General features: G+C 32.7%; 3 protein-coding genes across 3 annotated transcripts; all 3 read right to left on the reverse strand.

Moving 5' to 3' along the window:
• Positions 1 to 373: 373 nt before the first annotated feature.
• Positions 374 to 1,623, reverse strand: LOC120137700 (probable 2-oxoglutarate-dependent dioxygenase AOP1). Its single transcript, XM_039153399.1, has 3 exons — positions 1,165 to 1,623; positions 752 to 1,073; positions 374 to 685 (listed from the first exon to the last, which is right to left on the reverse strand). The coding sequence occupies exons 1-3, from the start codon at positions 1,536 to 1,538 to the stop codon at positions 437 to 439; spliced, it is 945 nt and encodes a 314-aa protein (XP_039009330.1). The 5' UTR covers positions 1,539 to 1,623; the 3' UTR covers positions 374 to 436.
• Positions 1,624 to 3,557: 1,934 nt separating this feature from the next.
• On the reverse strand, positions 3,558 to 4,773 carry LOC120137736 (2-oxoglutarate-dependent dioxygenase AOP3-like). The gene is made up of 2 exons (XM_039153425.1): positions 4,400 to 4,773; positions 3,558 to 4,230 (listed from the first exon to the last, which is right to left on the reverse strand). Exons 1-2 carry the CDS (start codon positions 4,771 to 4,773, stop codon positions 3,663 to 3,665), a joined length of 942 nt encoding a protein of 313 aa, XP_039009356.1. The 3' UTR covers positions 3,558 to 3,662.
• A 4,612-nt stretch (positions 4,774 to 9,385) lies between these two features.
• LOC120137759 (ABC transporter G family member 40-like) lies at positions 9,386 to 14,463 on the reverse strand. Its single transcript, XM_039153439.1, has 13 exons — positions 14,439 to 14,463; positions 12,688 to 12,857; positions 12,331 to 12,612; positions 11,932 to 12,248; positions 11,651 to 11,811; positions 11,454 to 11,557; positions 11,208 to 11,364; positions 10,988 to 11,110; positions 10,770 to 10,867; positions 10,336 to 10,682; positions 10,167 to 10,248; positions 9,733 to 10,125; positions 9,386 to 9,659 (listed from the first exon to the last, which is right to left on the reverse strand). Exons 1-13 carry the CDS (start codon positions 14,461 to 14,463, stop codon positions 9,402 to 9,404), a joined length of 2,517 nt encoding a protein of 838 aa, XP_039009370.1. The 3' UTR covers positions 9,386 to 9,401.
• Between the last annotated feature and the right edge of the window lie 713 nt (positions 14,464 to 15,176).

Consider the following 15,176-nt stretch of genomic DNA (forward strand, 5'->3'; position numbering starts at 1 on the left):
AACTCTATATATCATTTGACATTAAACGCTCACACTCCTGATATTCTTAGTGCTCGAACTCGGGACCTCAAGGAATAACAATAATTAATTTACCACTAGGGTTGTTGGGTTCGTGCATAAGTCTCAATTATAAATATAAAAAGTGGGATTGAAAAAAATAGAGATCTCTATTATAAAGGTAAAAAAAATAAGATTACAAAAGTTAGGGACCTCAATTATAAGATACTTAGAGTAAAAAATTTGAGTGAAGGTTAAAAAATTCAAATATTAAAAATACATAAATAAATTTTAACCAAACCAATCCATTATTTTTATGCATTATAGAAATTTGAAAAATACAAAACCAACATACTGTACTTTGTAATAACAAATAGTTTATTTAACAAGGGCTTCATCATTCCACAGCAAACAAGAGGGAAGCAATTGCACAGCCGAATCAAACACCACAATAAACTTTAAGAGCAGACTCAGCTTTTTGACCGGCCTCGGTGTAATAGAACCCCAAGAACTCAACGTGATCGTAGGGCTTAAACAGCAAAGGGTGTTCTTCATCCACCACCTCATCAGGAGCCTTTATTATGTACCCTCCTTTCGGAACCGAAAACAGTCCCACCGAGTACCTCGCCTTGTCTCCGGTCATCGTGACTCGATGATACGGAGCATACACTCGACCATTTAACCATGCCTGCAACATTCATGACACATGAATTTCATTCAATTTAATCTGCAAAAATAACCAAAAGAGACCTACGTAGAGGGATTCCCCGATCATGACAGTAAAAGTGTGCTTGGAGGGTTTAACATTGATCCATTCTCCTTCTTTGGTTTGAACCTCCAACCCATCAACCTCGTTTTGGTACAATATGGTCACTATGTTCTTGTCGGTATGACTGTGTAATCCCAGCTTTGTTTGATTTGTTTCTGGTCCTTTGTATTTCATTACCCTTAGAAGATAATTCGTTGATTCCATGTGTTCATCCATGTATTTTTCAAGTCCAAAACTCTCCAATACCATCCTCCTGATGATCTGATCCAATTCCGATAGTTGCTCCGAGAAGGAGTGTATAGTTTTGCTGAGAAAAAAACAGTATCAACAAGATGGACACAGAATTTTATATTAGGAGATTGAATTATTAAAATTTTAGGGAGACGACCTAAAAGAACCTGAAACTTGAATTTCCTTGAGGCCATAAAGTAGAGGTCAGGGCCTCGACTTTTTCAGAAACGTTTGCATCATCGATGCCCATGCTTTCGTACAAGGGGACTTGAGGGTATTGGCCAACATAACCATGATAAGGCTTGTTGGAAACATTTCGGATTTTGGTTTGTAAAGGCAGATCGAAAAGCTCTCCCAAGGATCCGAATATCGACATTCTGAGGTCGATCGGGATCTTGTCGAACGTAGCCTCGAAGCAACCGTAGTCTCGAAGGGCTACGTGGACTTGGCCTTTCACCAGATCCCACTCGTTCGTGCCTGGTTTTAGTTCTGGCTTACCGAAATCGATTACAGGGAGCTTAAGAGGAGTTTGAGAGCCCATTTCTCGTGTAAAAATGTGCACAAATTTTTGTTGTGTTGAAGAATTTTCATGCAAATGAGCCGATTATATACTGCTGGCTGCTGCACTGATGCTTGTTTGCTTAGGGGACAAGTTCCATCAACAAAATCAAATCAAAGACAAAAAGAATATATCAAAGAATTGTTGTTTCATGTTTAAGAATCGAGAGAGGAAAGATTCCTTGAACTATTTGTGTTTATCCTTTTGCTCATACAACCACTCCAGATTATACTATATTCTTTAGCCTGATAGAGCCAGTAGGGGACCCGAAAAGGAGCTGGATCATAATTGAAGCACAAATTAAAAGAAAAAAAGATTACATCTCACGTACTTTAAATTATGAAATTGGTCAATTATTTCTCTGGAACTTGATTTGCAGAATAATTATTAGGACCACAAGAATTGATGGAAAACGAAACAACACCATCTACATTTGGCTTTTGCAGTGGAGGGTTGTACTGCTAGGAATTCGTAAGCGGAAAAATAATTAAAATGAGACAAATGTAATAATAAAATATTCACATGGGATAAAATTTAATATGATTTAATCTTGTCTATATTTACGTTGCGAAGAATAATAATTTTTTTATATTAATTATAGGCCCTGTTATTTTTAATACTTATTATGCTTATAAAAAATAATTATACTTATAAAAAATAAAAATATTTACGGTTAGAATTTTTATAATAGATTATACTTATAAAAATAATTTTATATTAATTATAGGCCCGGTTATTTTTAATACTTATTATAAAAGTTATTTTTTTAATATTTATTATTATGAGTTAAATTTTTTTCTACTATTTATTATTAGGGTTTTAATTTTTTTTAATATTTGTATAAGTGCCTAATTTTTTATCAATATTTTTCTAACATTTGTTTCTAAAGGCCTTTTTTTAATACTTATTACGAGGGACATAATTTTTTCAATATTTGTTATAAAGAGAAAAGTTTTAAAATTTGATTTCTTTTCTATTATTTATTTATAGTTATGATTCCAATTTTTTCAATACTTTTTTATAAATGTCTAATTTTTTCAATGTTTTTTTATTATGAGCATACTCCTAAAATTTATTTTCTTTTCTTTTAATATTTGTTATTATGGACCCATTTTTCCAATATTTGTTATTATGGAACTACCCTTAAAATTTATTTTTTAAACACTTGTTATTAGGAACAATTACTTAAATAACGGTATATAACCACAACAATGATTGTTATGAAGTGACAGTGATATCGTCTGAAGTCAACGAGTGTTGACACAAGTGGTTGGGATTCAAGAATTTGAGCTTGTAAGGCCAAGTTCGAATCCAAACACCGTCACTTTTGGTGAGCAATCTGTACATTCCTATGTAAATCCCAATTGGATCTTAGACATGCCCTGACCCAAGATTAAGAGAGCCACCCCTAACCTAAACTTTTCTTAATAAAAAAATGATATCATATGAAACTGCTATATACATAATGGTTATGTCTACAATAACATATGTTATTAAAAATTCACAATCACGATACTTGTAGTGACTTCAATATCATTTGTTATGAGCACAATAGCGATAAGCGCAACGCGGTATAAAATACAAATAAAAACTATAATTTAAATATTTGATAGGCACCTAATTTTTTTGTTAGCCCAAAAATACCAAAATCTCATAAACCGGCGTGATTTACTATTAATATTAGGAGAGATACAAGTCTTGTATGTATGTATGTATATATGTTTCTATTTCCCTTTCGCATCTCTTGTTATGTAGTTTGACCGAGAAAACAACTTCAAATGTGACCATTAACTGATTAAGGGTTTAATATTCAAGGATTAGAGGTTGATTAACGACGATCTATCTACACTTGACTTGACTGTAAGAATACATGCACTTATAGTTAAGCTAAATGCTCAATAGGTGGAGACTACCATTATTTTTAAAATCCATACTTTATTGATTACAATATATAGAAGTTTACAAAGCCAATATTGCAGTATCCATGCAAACCTGAGGACTTATACAGAAGCAAACCCAAACCGAGAAATTTACCAAACATACAATAGAGATGTCACACAACAAAGTTCTATTATTACATATACTAAACAAAAAGAAAATAAAAGATCAAACACCACAATAGGCTTTGATAGGACATTTAGATGTATAACCCTCATCCGTTCGATAGAAGCGAAGGAGCCCTAAATGGTCGAAGGGTTTATATTTGAGTGGATGCTGGTCATCAACAAGCTCTTCGGGTACTTCAAGTGTCCCATTGTTGAAGGCAAAGAGTCCCAAAGAATACCTGTCTATGTTCCCGCTCATCACCACTTGGTGTCTTGGAGAAAGTATCCGATCGTTGCTCCATGCCATAAGTGCATCACCGGCGATAACCACAAAAGATGAAGGAGATGAGTAGTCGACATTAATCCGATTTCCGTCCCTCGTTTCGACCTCTAAAGCATTGATCTGGTTTTGATGGAGTATGGTGGTGAAACTCTTGTCGGTATGAGTAATAAACCCTAGGTTAGTCTCATCCGGCCGTGGTGCTCGGTTCTTCAACAGCCGTAGAAGGCAAGTAATCGTATCAATATAAGCATCATGGTATTTCTCCACACCATAGCTCTCAAATATCATTCGAGTCACCATTCGGTCTAACTCAGCTGCCACCTTGGCATACTTGCAAATATATTCACTACGCACAAATAAAGAGAAAATGAGTAACAAATTAAAAAAATAATAATAGTAGGTGGTGAATATAAAGTAGTACATATTTGAAATCTTTTTTAATCGTTGATAATATATTCTACAGACGCAGAACCCGGAAAAGTTTGAAAGAGCACAGAGTCTTGAGGAATATATACCAGAAAATATCATTTCCTTGGGGCCACATTAGCTTGGTGAAGAACTGAGTTCCCTCGAGAGAAGTAGCGTTGTCGATGCCCAAGCTTTCGTGAAGAGGAATCTTGGGTATTTGCCCGACGTAGCCATTCAAGGGCTTTTCGTATCTGTTTTTCATTTTCGTCTCCGTTGGGAGATGGAACAGTTCTTCCATGAGGGAGAACACTTTGTTGTGAAGTTGTAATGGAAATTTATCGTATTCTATTACAAAACATCCGTACTGTTCGAGTGCTTGTGTAACCTTTCTGCTTGTTACCGACCAAGAATCTGTTCCAGGCTTCAATTCTGGATCGGAGAAATTCAGAATAGGAAGATTCGGGGATGATTCAGAACCCATAATTAATGCCTTCGTCTGCTTCAAGCACGGATTAGATTAAGATTTGTCCAAGTTTCCCGTTTCTTTTATAACAGCGTGTGCGTTAATAAAAAACAAATGATAAAGTGTATAATAAGATATTGAGCTATATTCAAATTATCTATTTGATACGAGGATTTTTAAATATTATAAAGTAATTATTAATTTTTTAAATGATTATAAAATGATCCTTGGATTTATTAAATTATTATAAAATAATTAATATATTTTTATCTAATAATTATAAAATCATTAATAAATTTAATTTATTACTATTTAGTGTCATATAAAATATTTTATAATTAATATTTTTAACAATTATTTTATAAAATACTTATTTTTCACTGCGCAGAGGTTCACTCTGGAGGAGTTAACATTTCTAATGTTTTTATATTTTGATTTGTATTCAAACCCAATGTTTGACATATGTGTTAATTTAGTTTTTATTTGGATGTTTAACGATTTTTAATTGATTATTAATTTAATTTATCTTTTTTGATTTCAATAAATTAATATGACATCTCTGATTTAATTTTCGATTAAACTAAATTGGGAGTGTTTTAGGACTGTGGGGGAAGTGACTTGGTATGTGCCATGGGATGTGATCGTAGAGTTGTTTATCGTTTTTTATTAATACAGGGTAAATATAAGATAATACCTATTCTAAGATAAACTATCAATTATTTGATATTAAATACTCACATGTCTATATTTCTGGTGCTCAAACTCGAAACCTCAAGAAATAACAACAATTCATTTACCACTAAAATCGTTTGGTTCGTACTATTATTTTGCGTGTATGTGTGACTAATCTGGGGTAAGTACAAGGCAATAACTGTTCAAATATAACTCTCAATTATTTAACAGTAAATGCTCAGACCTCTAACATTCTTGATGTTATATAACTTTAGAGCGAAATTTTTATGGTAATAGAGATTACATCAAATCTAATTCGAGATGTTATTATTATTTTTGAAAAAAAAAGAAATTTGTTTATTTTGTATATTTGTGCACTCCCATCCAAGGATGGGATAAATAGTGTAATTTCGAATTACTTTTTATAAATTCATATTATAGTGTAAATTTGAACAATTGTATAATTCTAAATTATTTTTCATGAATTCTAAAATTTGATATTTATAATAAATATTTATTTATTTTTATATACTCATATTCAAATTATTATTTGTGTTATATTTTGAATTTTATTTACTATGAACGTTTAATGATTGAGATATTAAAAAAATATAGTTAATTTAAAATTAAAATTAAATATAAATAATAAATAAATTTATATCTATATTTATATTTATCGTCCTCTTCCATTCTCATCCTAGGTAGGGATTTAAAAATTTTAGGGTAAACTACTCAGTTGACAAGTTAAATATTTAGCCTTTTTACTTTTGCCATCGATCTTTTAATTTTGTCAATCACACCGCATAACTATTTAATTGTTTCAATAAAACTACCAGTCATTAACATTGACGAAAATGATGATGTGGCAGTTAAAAGCCATTACTCAGTTGACCACTTAACTATTTAATTGTTTCAATCAAGCCGCTTAACTATAATTATGCCAATTCATTTTAACTGTCATGTCATCATTTCAGCCAACTATTAATGACTAGTGGCTTGATTGAAAAATTATATAATTATGTGGTGTGATTGATAAAATTGAAAGATCGATAGAAAAAGAAAAATGGTTAAATAATTAAGTGGTCAACTGAGTAGTTTACCCAAAATTTTATCACAAAAGACATGACTCTATCACCGGTTGGTAAAAGTGGTCCAATATATATTTGCTTGTTTTAGAGTTTATCGGGGTAAATGAGTCGAGTTGAGCTCGAATATTATTGAGTTTGAATCAATTAAAAAATTCGTGAGTTTAAAATTAGCAAGATCGAATTAAATTTAAAAAATTGAAGTTTGGCTCGACTCAAAAGCTCACAAGCTTAAATTTTTGAAGTTCGACTTGAAATAAAAAATTGAAGCTCGGATCAAGCTAAAAAAACATGAACTCAAAACATTCTCAGACTTAGCTCTAACGAAACTCAAACTCGAGCTTGAATCTGAACTATAAATAATGAAAGTCTTATATTGATTTAAAAAATAACATATGAATGTTAATATTATTATTAATTTAATTTAAAAATTAAAAATTTAATATATTATTTTTTCAAGTTACTCGTGAGCTTTTCAAGTCAAGTAACTCGTTTCGATTCGTTAAGAACTCGATTCGAGTCCAATCGATTCAAGTATTGATCGAGTTTTAATCGAGCCAATTTAAGTAACTCGTGATATGTCTCGTCTCATTTATAGTTTTATTTATATATAAAATTTATAATTATCTCCATCAATAATACTATTTTAAATATTAAATATTAAATTTTCTTAATAATATAATATACTTTATTATCACATCCAATATTCATAATTTAATAGTTATCTCTATTCTAAGCGAAGTATATAGATTATGCATGAATTAATGAACGTGTATCTTGGATTTATTAATAAATAAAAAAATAGGTATCATTTTGAATATCATATTATTTTTTCTAAAAAATTTGAGGTAGTATCTACTTAAAATCTTCTTTAACTAATTAATAACACACATAAATTCTAATTCTTAAACATAAGACATTTGAAAATAATAATATTATCTTTTATCACGAAATCATTTTTTAATTTTCATATTAAATCATTAATTAGGTGTCCATTTCTAATATTATTATCATTTTAGGACAGCTACTTAATTAGGTCCCCCATAAGAAAGACAAGAAGAGCTGAAATGTTCCATTTTGTTTGTCATTATTATTACTAAAATAATCAGGAAACTACGGTAAAATTATTTTGTAGCGGCGTTTAGAAAGTAAACACCACAAAATTTAAAAATATAGCGGTGTTTACAATTCAAACGTCACAAAATGACACTTTAGAGGCGTTTTTTAAACAAACGCTGCTATAGAGTAGTACTTTAGTGGCGTTTTTTATAAACGCCGTAATAAAGTAGTACTTTAGTGGCATTTGTGCTACCAAACGCCGCGATCTTTAGCGGCGCTATTTTCAGCGGCGCTTTTTGCGGCGTTTGTCATATCATTGCAGGTGTTTTTTACGGCGCTTAAAAATGCTGCTATATGTAAAAAAAAACGCCGCAAAAAACTAGTTTTACAGCCGTGAAATACCTAAATATGATCAGATAAAATATGATAATTGCTTGGACATTTTAATTACAGAATAAAGTTTGTTGAAAAAAACTTTTAAAATTTCCTCCATTGATGAACATTCATCAATCTTGACTTTTACTTCTCTTTGAGAACGTATAAGACTCGTACAACATGCAATATATGTAAGACTCATGCAACATGCAATATACAATACGAAGAACCCATTTTTAAATTTCTATATCCGTCAATATATATAAGACTCATGCAACATGTAAATATATACAATACGATAAACCCATTTTTAAATTTCTATATCCATCAATATACAACATGTAAATATATATAAGACTCGATGCAACATGCAATATACAACATATAGGATTATATGTGGAGGTGAAAAAAGCCCGGTAGACATGTTTCAGAAGAAAACATAATCTTCTCCTTGTGTTAAACTTGTTTGTATTCTGTCATAATTGTTGCACAGAAATGTTGGGAATCTTTTCTCTGATTGTTCATACGTTGTTTCGGTTTCTATTTCGTTTTCAAGTATACTGAATTAGGAATATGATCACAATATTAGAATATAGTGTACGATTAATTATTTTAAGGGAATATAGTTAATGTCTTTATTAAAAACATCTAACCACCCTTATATATATAATTTTGCGGGTGGTGGGGGGGGGGGATAAGAAGAGAAATTAGTTGTATTGTGGATGGTGAGATTGAAGCGAATATGATTTTATATTCATCCTCGTCCATTCAATATACACAATAATATATTTAAAAAATAAACACTAAAAGGGGTTTCTGATAGGGTCATGCTTCAGCCTTCGCCCCCGTCGTTGGCGGTGGCCAACCTGAATATTCCGCCACCGTTAGAAAGGCCGGGCTCTCCAATTCCCGTGAAGGTGCAACCGGCATCGGAGAAAGGGAAGGAAGGTTCGTCGGAGAACAGGGATCCTTCTACGTTGGATATAATTGTCATGAAGTTGGGTATTATTCATGATAGGCTTAAGGTAAACTCTAAATACACTAAATAAGAGTATCGTCTTGTGCGACTAATGAGTGAAGCTCAAAAAACTTGAAATCAAAACATTCTCAGACTTTATTCGGTTGAAGCTCTAAAGCTCGAACATGAATATTAAGTACACGAAAACTTACGAGGCAATTTTAATATATTATAAGAGAAGTGTATTTTATATCAATTATCATTGGTAAATTTGGATTATTTAATTTTTATGATCTAATCGAATTTGAATTTAAATTGATCGAGTCAAGTTTTCGAGTTTTGACGAGACTTAACAAGTTGTATATACAAAGTCTTCAAATTATTTCTCGAATTCTAAATTCAAAACTTTCTAATTTATACATACATACAGGATCTATTTCTATCCTAATATCATAGCATTACAAAGATGATCTTTTAAACAAATGAAAAAAGAAAGTCTAGCGTTTCTGGAAATTAAACAACTTTATGGAGACGGTGAAGATGGCTCCAAATAGTACTGTGAAAGCAACAATTACACCTGCTACAACTCCAATGAATTCATGCCTGAAGTCGAAATAGTTTCTCAAGTATTGTTCTACTGTCTGACCATCCTCGAGGACATCCCGAATATCTCCGAACTGTGAAACAACCAGACCATACAGTGTCCAAGATACTGGACAAATGTAATAGTACCATCTCCACCATATAGGAATGCTCTGTAATTTAAAGATTTGGAAACTAGTTAGTCATCTGGAAAATGAGTGAATATCTTGAGAACACGACACTTACCGGTCGTGGGATGATGAAGCCGGAGAACACGTTCCATAACCCATAGAATGCTGAGGAAACTATGGCTGCAATGTGGTGGTTTGGTGTGACAGCCACAGCCATCATGCCATAGAAGGTGAAGTACATGAAGAAGAAATACCAAAAGAATTTGGCTGCAGTCCATTCGAAACCGATCATCGCGTACACTATGAGGCCATACACGGCTGCTTGAACAAAAATATAAGGTATCTCGATTAAGACCTGCAGTTTTCGAGTTCGAAAGTCAGTTCTAATGTACCGCATTTTGCACAACTTTCTTTCCAGAGTGAACGCTTCAACATAAACAAAAAGGAAGAATACATGCCTGGGCACTGGCATATGGCATGGCAGAATACATCCCAGCACGCTCTTTCTCTATAAAAGACTGTCCTTTCGACCGCCACCACGGGCTGCACTGATGCAGCGTTTTGGATACCTAGGAAAAGAACAGCTGCATACATAGAGCCCATTGCATTGGCCAGATCTTGCCTCTTTTTCCTGTAATTTTACCATGTGACAATGAGATGTACAAATATCACACAAGACCAAACATGAAGCTGAGAATTTGAACTTGTTGTAGCTTACGTTTTAGTCCCGAGGTCCCAGAACAGTGTCCCGAACATCAAAGCTATGAATGTTGTAAAAAGTAATCTCACAGCTGTATAAGCTATGACATGAGGAGAGTGAATGTCATTTTGCTCACAATATCCAGATACTCGAGCAAATGTTTCTTGCTTCTTCGGGAAACCAGAAACGGTGATGTTCCCCTCGATATAACCGCCAGTTTTTCTTCCAGCAAGCACATCCATCAGAGTAGTTTTGCCAGCACCACTAACGCCCATGAGAGCTGTGAGAACGCCTGGTCTGAAAGAACCACTAACACCCTTCAATAGCACCAATTTATCCTCATTGGCACCTTGTTTTTTAATTTCCTGCAATTTCAATCAATTCATCAAAATCTCTTATTTCGACATTAACAGAACAAGTATATGATAGTTGTACATGGAATCTCATATTACCTGTGGCATATCAACTGAATAGATAATATCAACAAATGTGATGGAATGTGGTTCAAATGGAAGAACCATTCCCTTTTTCTTGTTAACAGTGGTAGCCTCAGCCATAGACGATGACTTGGATGAGAAGCTTCTTCGAGTATCATCTTGAACCCCTGCATTTCAGTTATATTTAGAATGTACACAAACACAAGGATGCAAAAACTAAGTGAGCTCAATACCTGATCTAGTTACATTGCTTGAGTTACTTCCATTGTTTGATAACTGAAGCTTTCCACCAACTCCATTGGCTTGCTCGTTCCCTTCCGGTTTTTCTGATATTACAGCCTGATTTTTCTCAAATGCTGCACATTCATTCGCAGAACGGTAAAAGATTAGCTCTTCCTTCGAAAGAAGCATAAGTTTAAGACTTTAAGTCGGTGTCGATAAAGCTATGCTCACGCTTTAGATAGGCAAGAGCCAGAGTATAAAAGAAGTTGAACAATACAATGAATCCAAGCAATCCCCCTACTCCGAACCAATACCAATCCGGGTCATGGAAGAAACCTCTAGACATCAAAACTGTAATTCCCAGTGATTCATTCGAGCCCGGAAGAACCTTCAGTATGAAACAAAATCTAAAATATAACCTGGTTGTTCAGAGATAAGATTGAAAACTCAATACGCATTGCAAATTCAAAGCATTACTCTTCTCCACTGGTTTCCAAGGAATTCATTAACCATCAGTGCATTTTGTCCATACATCATAGGCGAAATCCAGTAGCCCCATATCCACCATTTCTTTATGTCCTCTGCAACAGTTAACAAAGAAGATCAATTGCAAATTTTAAATTTGATCAAAAGATTGAATTTTTTTGGATATGTTGAAGACTTCTAATTCATACCTCGTGACAGGACAAAGCCACCCAATGCAAAAAGTATGAGCAAGGCAAATGCCCCGAAAGTGTTAGCAACGACCATGTTTCTACCAGCTGCAGCAATAAATCGGAACAATCCCGAAGCCATCTGGTTAACTAAAACAAGGATGAGGTACTGCTTAAACAACCTGTGCCAGAAAAGTCACTTTCAACTTAATTCGGATCAGAGCTAATAAACAAGCAACGACACTATATATGGTACAAGTCAAGTTCCCCTTGGAATTTTTATTGTCAGTTCGTTTCCTTACCTTTCAACATTCGGATCAAATCCGATGACATTATAGGTAAGAAATACCCATATGGAAACTTCTGCAAATGAGATAGGGATCTTTAGTATCCATGTCGGTAGAGCATATGCCCATGAAGGGTAGAACAGGAGGTCTCTTTGCTTGTAAAAGACGGGAAGCTTAGCAATGGTCATAGAAATCTCAGCCATCCCATTAAACATGATAGTAATCAAGCCAAAAAACAAGGCCCCCATATAGATTCCTCCCCCTACAACCGAATCGTGTTTCATCTCGGTCCTCAGAAAGAGTGTCATGGTAATGAATGCCATCATTGTGAGCTAGTAGCACAAAGAAAATAACGTTAAGAGTCACAGGTTAAACCTTAATAATTGTGGTACAAGAATTGCGTTTCACTAGTACATGTATAAACTTGAAAATGTAAACATAGGAGTTTCTCTTCATCAGCAGATATTCCCTGGATATGCAAGCTTTGAGCAACTCTTTCTTTCCAGCACCATACTTTCTGGTTGTCAAAGCAGCAGGGTGGCTCTTTGTTTTTTCAGATGGAACACCAAGTTCATCTCCAAGTTTCATTCCCACGTGAAACGATTGGAAAGCCTCGGAGAATTCCTTGGCCGTGATGAACCTGTAAGGTTGATCTTCACGTACCCAATACTGCTTTTGATCTTTCCTCGACGTAACCTGCAATGAACATAATCGAGTTAAATGTGATAGAAGAGAAACTTTAGTCCCAAAGGAAAATGGATCAAAGCTTACTTCTTGCAAGAAGTCAGCCGCGCCTTTTCTCTCCGGACACTTGAAGCCCATGTATTCAAAGAAGCCCAGCACGTGTTCACGAGGACCCTGATATACTATCTGGCCATCAGAAAGGAGAATAATGTCATCAAAAAGATCAGAAGTCTCTGGAGCTGGTTGGAGGAGAGTCTCTGCAGTCCCATTGCAAATTAAATTCACTTTTATAATATTTCATTTGTAAAAGTTAATATATTCATATCTTACTTATATAAGTTTTTATATCTTTTCTTTTTTGTATTAAAATTTTTTGAATGGAACTCATTAATAAATTATCGAATTAAAGACATTTAAAAAGTTATCTGATACTTAGATTTAAAATAATTACACGAGAATTACACGTATAATAATTATATTTTATACAATTACATGACAATATATTTGTTGTTCAAAATGTTAAGCTGTTATTTGAGTATATTTTAAAATGTTTGACTTTTACTCGACTGCTTTGATAGATTAAACCTTTAATTAAACATATTTAAAAATGTTAAAGCATGACCAACAACCGGTTAGTCTAGTAGGACGAGACATTAGGTCCTTTAAGCAAGGTCAAAGGATCGAATCCTGACGTTTGTGAATGGAGCAAACTAGGTTGGAAGGGTCGCCCTCGCCTCTGCAGTACCCGATCTGGATTAGTCGGTCAATAGATCAGATACCAATGATTATTTCAAAAAAAATATTAAAGCATAATATAACTGATTTAAAAAAAAACTCTTAAACGATGTATTCAAAAAATTACTTTTAAAAACTAGCGTGTCGTCCAGACGTATTTTGTGCATTGTATCATTCACACTATACGAGAAATTAATTTACTCAACACCCTATATAACATAAGATGAATCTATAATGAGTGACATTCATTGAAATGCACCACTAACGACATGCATTGAAATGCAATGTTAATTTAAAAAAAGGGTAAAATTCATAAATAGTCACAATAATTTTAAATTTTATTTATTTATCATTGAATTTTTAACAGTTACAAAATAGACATGAAACTTTGAACTTTGTTTAAAAAAATAAATAACAATCCTTAAATGTTATTAAGGGGTGACATAGCATACTAAATTAATGAAAAATATCTTATTTAGCCTCTCAATTATAACTAAAATTTCATTTTTAATATTTTTCAACATTAAGTAATAATTCTAAAAAATTAGATTTTTTAGATTTTTTTTAAATATACGAAAATAAATTATTTTTAAAATTAAAAAATATTTTCAACAGATTCAGTTATCAAACAATGAAATTAATTTTTTATTAAACGGAAATTATTTAATAACTAATTATTTATTTAATTGTTTTTTTAGTATTTGTGAAATAAAAAATTTATAATTTTTGACGTTTGAAAAATTATATTATCAAATAATAAAATTATTTTTTACTAATGACATCATTTAAGCATTTGACTTTTGTTTAAAAACTTTTAAACGTAATTTAAAAATCATACATTCATAATATCATATTAAATAATTTTAAATTTATATGGTACAGATTTAATATTTATAATTGCAATATGATATTTATTTTATCTATATCTAATTTAGTTTTGAATTCAACGAACCTCATAAAAATTATTTCAATTAAAATTAAGAGCAAAATTAAATTTTATTGATAATTTATAATTGGATACATTACAACTGATATCTTCAGGGCATCGTGTTGCCTCTTAAATGATGCATATGTCCTTTACAATGCATGTGTCCAAGACAAACCTTCTCTTGGAGTACAAGGCCACATGACACATGCACCACTAGGGCTTAAACGAGACGAGACAGATTATAAACTACTCGAGATCGACTCGATCAAAACTCATAAATACTCGAATCGAATTCAAACTCGAGCTCGACTCGAGTTCTTAATGAGTTAAAACGAGCTACTCGAAAAACTAGCGACCAACTCGAAAGTATAATATATTAATATTTTATTTTTTTAAAAAATAAATTATGAATAATATTAACATTTATGTGTTGATTTTTTTTCTTTCAAAAATGCAGTATAAGATTTTCATGTATTTAAGGTTCATTTTCGAGTTTGAGCTTCAATCGAGTTAAGTTTAAGATTTTTTTCATTTCGAGTTTTTTCGAGCTTCTACGAGCTTTTATGAGATTCAATCCACGGTTTCGAGTTCGAGTCGAGCTTAAAAATTTTAAGCTCGTGAGTTTTTGAGCCGGATCGAACTTCATTTTAAAGTTTTCGAGTCGAGTGTCGAGCTCAAGTTACAGCCCTATGCACCATGCTTATTGCTTTCTTTCAACAAAGACCAAAACCCTGTTACACATCTTTGAATAAGATTGAGGCCTACTCTTCTTGCCACTTTAAACAACATTATTTGTGGATAATTTAACACTTTATAGATGCGAAGAGAAGAATTCCATTTCATTCCTGATTCTCTTTCTCTTGGCTGTCGATTAATCTCATTTTTACGGTCATTATCCACGTTCAACAGGGAT

This window comes from Hibiscus syriacus, unplaced genomic scaffold (assembly GCF_006381635.1).
Source record: "Hibiscus syriacus cultivar Baekdansim isolate YM2019G1 unplaced genomic scaffold, ASM638163v2 tig00110676_pilon, whole genome shotgun sequence".
NCBI lineage: Eukaryota > Viridiplantae > Streptophyta > Magnoliopsida > Malvales > Malvaceae > Hibiscus > Hibiscus syriacus.